The sequence below is a fragment of the Capsicum annuum genome, chromosome 5, assembly GCF_002878395.1.
Source record: "Capsicum annuum cultivar UCD-10X-F1 chromosome 5, UCD10Xv1.1, whole genome shotgun sequence".
In the NCBI taxonomy this organism is placed as follows: Eukaryota; Viridiplantae; Streptophyta; class Magnoliopsida; order Solanales; family Solanaceae; genus Capsicum; species Capsicum annuum.
Genome location: NC_061115.1, coordinates 13,226,718 through 13,231,478, shown reverse-complemented (window position 1 = coordinate 13,231,478; position 4,761 = coordinate 13,226,718). Strand labels below are relative to the sequence as shown.

Here is a 4,761-nt window from a genome sequence, read left to right as displayed (position 1 = left end):
TGCATGTGAACCTTAAAATTAATTTATAGAAAAAATAATCAATACTAAGGGTAAAAGAGAAAAAAAGAAACTGTAAATAAAAATAAAAATACAATTAAGACATTTGTCACAAGTAAAAACGAACGGAGGGAGCATCAAAGCATTAGAGCAATTACTATTTGATTTTGTATTGTTCTCATCGTTGACATTAGTAGTAAAGATCGCTAGTTTGCAGCAAAATTAGGCTCGTAGAACATCCGGTGGAAATTAGAGAAGATCAGTTGTGGAAGACGCATGTACTGTAAGACCAATTTTAAGTTCATTTTAGTCTACGTAGGGAAAAACAGGTTTTTGTCCACATAGATATAAGTTCAACTACTCAGCGAACGTTGGTGGAAACAACTTCTGTATCTCTAGGCAAGGGGTAAGGTCTGCCTACATCCACCCTTCCGAAAGTCTACTTTGTGATCTTACACTGGGTATGTTGTTGTAGATACAAATTCAACTTTAATCAACTTGATCAGTTAAGTTAAACTCACCCCTGTTTATAAAGAAATTTGTATGTTGCACGCCAAGTTCTGACCGCAGTGAAAAAGAGATGGCTGGATTTTCCTAAGCTAAACAGCAAAGAAATCACAGCATATAACACCGCTATCCACTATATTATACGGATATATCCACCATATTATACAGATAAAAACAAGAGCGAAACACACCCATACAACACAAAGAAAGTAGACACAGACATACGTAAAGTTGACTTCTTTTTCAACCTCATAAATACCATCCCTTAAGCAAATTAGAATCACCCTTTTTCATTGTTTTGTTTCCAGTAAACACCCTTTTGATATATTACTCAAATTCCATGTCTTTTTATTTCCTTGTGTGTGGTATTGCTATCCTATGCATAAGCCATTGTAAAATCAGAAACAAGAACCATGAACTAAAGAATGAAGTTAATCCGAAGTAGAGAATAAAGAAGGAAACAGTAAATTCATCCTCATGTAAAATCTGTTGAAGGAAGCCTAGTAGAAGGAATATGTCAATTGTAATTTAAGTATTTCCATCAACTCCTTGCCAAGTAATTGTCCAACCACCACATTGATAGCCCAAATTATTTGCATGACTTCCAGCAACTAATATTCTTGATGCCGTTTTTAGGCAACGGTAGCATAGGCTTATCAACATTTGCACCATTCTTCAGTACCACAAGTGATTTTCTAACTGCTTCTCTAGCCAAATCTCTCTGTGTCTGTTTCAACAAATAATAATAGTGTCACATAAAATGAAACAAAAATAGTATTAAAACATCTATAAGATAATTTTGAGGGAACACTGCCTTTTTCCTGAAAAACATGACATACTTATTTTGAGTGAACACAACCTTTTACCTTGGAAAACATGAGATATTTGGTACTGCTTTTTTTTATGTTTTGTTTAAAAAATGAGTGAATGGAGCATTTCTCCAAAACAACATGATACTTTATGCATTTATAGAAAACACGAGATACTTGGTCAATCAGACTGCCTTTTACTTGTTTTGTTTCAAAATTGAGTGAATCGAGCATTTTTCCTAAACAACATGATACTTTGTGCATTTATGAAAAATGCGAGATACTTTGTGCGTCAGACTGACCTGGCTTCCGATGTGTTTAACTAATCTATAATCAGCCAAAGGATTCTCAAAAAGGCCCAAGGTGAATTTGACTCTTAAGATCCTTCTCACAACATCATCAATTCTGGTCATGGGGATAAAATTATTTTTCACCAAAGAGGTTAATGTATCAATGAATTCAGTATAGTTCATAGGGACCATGATCTTTTGACACACACAAAATAATCAGATGAAAGGCGGCCTCTATTATGTGGTAGAGGAATTTGGTCGAACATGTAACATGCATAATGATCACACTCACAAGCCATTTGCCAAAAATAGCATTGAGAAGGCATGCGTTAGGTGTATGTCCGTGATTACAAAATAGCGATGCTTGTTCTCAACTAAAAAAGTAAAGCTCTTCCGGGAAGAAACAAATTGGGAGGGGAACCAAAACTTTCCTAACACAAAGAAAATGAATAAAAAGCAAAATAGATTTATATTAGTAGAAAGGATTCATGGAACAGTTAAATTTATATTTATCAATTTAGTAAACTCAATACTATCACATAAATAGAGCATAACTACAATCCTTCGTTACTAAAATTTCTTATCGCTATATATAAATTTCAGAAGAGTAAAAAAGGATAATTGAAGATTTCAACTCAAAAATAAGAACTTGCAAAGTAGTACTAACAGATTCAAAGCTCACCTGAGATGAAAACGATAACGATCTGGGAAACACGGAAGCAAAATAAAGTTCTCCAGCCGACACTTTATGAGAGAGGATTTTCATCAAACACTTAACATGCATAATGATCATATGAACAACCCACTTGCAAGTAATAGCCTTGCAAAGGAACATGTCAATAGTAACAAATTGAAACTCACCTGGGATGAATATTAAAACTGGTTTGCACATCCGCTGAAGAAATCTCAAAACGAAATACTTCAAAAGTAAAATGCACACTTTGTCACTCATCTGAAGCTGTGTTCCAGTGACACGTGCAGCACCTATCAGGAGAGCTTAACACATACTACACAAAATGAGCTGAAATGAAGAAATTGTATTCCTCAATCTGGCCTAAATTCTAATTTTAATCTCAGCCATCCACAACTTCTGATCACACGGTCCTTATTAATTCCTCATATTTTCTCTTTATTTTACCCTATCAACCCTAAAATTACTCTACTTCTCCAATCCCAGCCGCAACTATCGTTTCCCGCCGCCTCCACTATCGTCTCTGCCACCAGCGATGCCACCGGCCAAAGCTGGCCCAAATACAGATTGATCCGCTGCTATTTTTCTCCTTTCTTCTCTCGCACTTAAGAAAAAAAAATACTTTCTTTGAAGTTTAGTTAATTAAAGATTGAATTTTTATGTTAAAAAAAAAATTTTGATTGTTAGTTTTTGTTGAGTTGTTTGTTTTTGTGGATATTGATTACAGGAAAAATCTTAAATATGTCATTCATGATAAAGAAATGTCTTGTACCTAACTCAACCTCAAAAGCTAACTTATGAGGAGAGAATTACTCAAAATCATATAAAGAGATCAAACACTCTTTAACTCATTGATGTGGTACTCTAACATCCTGCACATTTAGAACCGGACATTTAAAACGTGGATAATATAAGACGAGGGGCCTAACATCGAAAACAATGAATTGGATGAGTCTGACTTTAATATCATGATAAAGAAATGAATCTTGGGCCTACCACTTCCTCAAGAGCTAGCTTTTGGGGTGTGAGTTAGGTAACTATTACAAATGACTCAATTATACTATCCGTTAAAAGTTGGGCTCATTCATGTCATCGTCGTTATAAAACTGGTTCATCGATACCATTACTTCCGTTAAAAGTTGGGTTCATTCATGCCATCACCGTTACAAAACTGGCTCATCAATGCCATTACTTTTAAAAATTGGTTTTTAGAAAACCGCTTTGCCACGTGGCGGCATATTAGAGGTCCATGTTATTTTTTAATTTTTTTAAAAGAATATTTTTTTATGCATTAAAAAGAATCCACCCAACTTTTTAATTTATTCAAAATTAGTTTGATCTATACTTTTAAAATTTGAGATTATTTGTATATTGCCCCATATCAATAGTTTTTTTTTTTCCTTTTCTAATTTTCACGTGTGACTCTATTCACAATATGGATCAATAATATGATCATCTCCCTTTGAACTAAGTTTTACTTGATTAATTACTGTTAATGAGTTAATTTTGAGATTATTTGTGTATCGCCTCATATCATCCAAGTATTTATAGTTACCAAGCTCATCGACTTTTTTTTTTGTCGTATGCGGCTTAAAATTGTGGTCAAATATAGTAAATTGATCCATAGACAAGCAAAGACAGTAAGACAATACGTCTTATGCCGTCACTCTATCATCCTCATACCCATCCTGCAAAAATTTCAGTAGAGTGGCGTTGATATCAATTATTGTACTAATTAATTACAATAAAATACTTTTAATATTGTATGATATCATTCGCTTTCAACCAAATTGACATTTTTTTTTCAAGAGACCTTAAATATCCGACATTTTATAAATAATTTCATTTCTTTTTTACTTTTCACGTGGGACATTGTTCTCTCAAACACTCATTATACTGCTCCCTTTCATCTTTTTTAATATGTCGTTTAATGTTTTGACACAATCATATATTAAGATAATTATTTGATAATCAACATTAATCATTGGAGGTAGAATATTTGTCTAAATTACAATTATGTTTTTCTTAAATTACAATTTGATTTAATGATATAGTTACATAAAAATTGGTGAAACGTCATAGTTTTATATCCTTATATAATTAATTTTAAGTGGTCCAATCCTAATTAGAAATTGAATAAAAACAATATATAAGCCATGCATGCAAGTTACAACTTACAAGTATTATGTATGTATAATCTTTATCATTTCATTATATACTTAATTCAATGAATTGATTAATTCTAAAATTTTATTGTTCTTTTCTTTTTAATGAAATAAAATATCTAAGAAGAAAGAATAAAATGAAGATGACATGAAATTTGTATAATATAGTCTAAGCCCAGTTGACATATATAAAAATAAAAGTAAATCCAATATATTTTTGATAAGTTAGATAACATGGAAGTATATATTTGTGTGGGAGTACAAAATAAATTAATGTATATTTTATATCTATCTATCTATCT

At 32.2% G+C, this 4,761-nt stretch overlaps 1 protein-coding gene across 7 annotated transcripts; it reads right to left on the bottom strand.

Moving 5' to 3' along the window:
* Nucleotides 1-900: 900 nt before the first annotated feature.
* Nucleotides 901-3,217, bottom strand: LOC107870341 (beta-glucosidase BoGH3B). Of its 7 annotated transcripts, XR_001674106.2 has the most exons (4): nucleotides 2,465-3,148; nucleotides 2,286-2,347; nucleotides 1,616-1,718; nucleotides 901-1,231 (listed from the first exon to the last, which is right to left on the bottom strand). XR_001674106.2 is itself a non-coding variant. In XM_016716834.2 (3 exons), exons 1-3 carry the CDS (start codon nucleotides 2,553-2,555, stop codon nucleotides 1,094-1,096), a joined length of 291 nt encoding a protein of 96 aa, XP_016572320.1. In that variant the 5' UTR covers nucleotides 2,556-3,129; the 3' UTR covers nucleotides 901-1,093. The 7 variants fall into 7 exon arrangements, 3 of the variants coding, with proteins under 3 accessions (XP_016572320.1, XP_016572317.1, XP_016572319.1); XR_001674105.2 differs by having other exon boundaries at nucleotides 2,286-3,148; XR_007055417.1 differs by lacking the exon at nucleotides 2,286-2,347 and having other exon boundaries at nucleotides 2,465-3,144.
* Nucleotides 3,218-4,761: the final 1,544 nt, after the last annotated feature.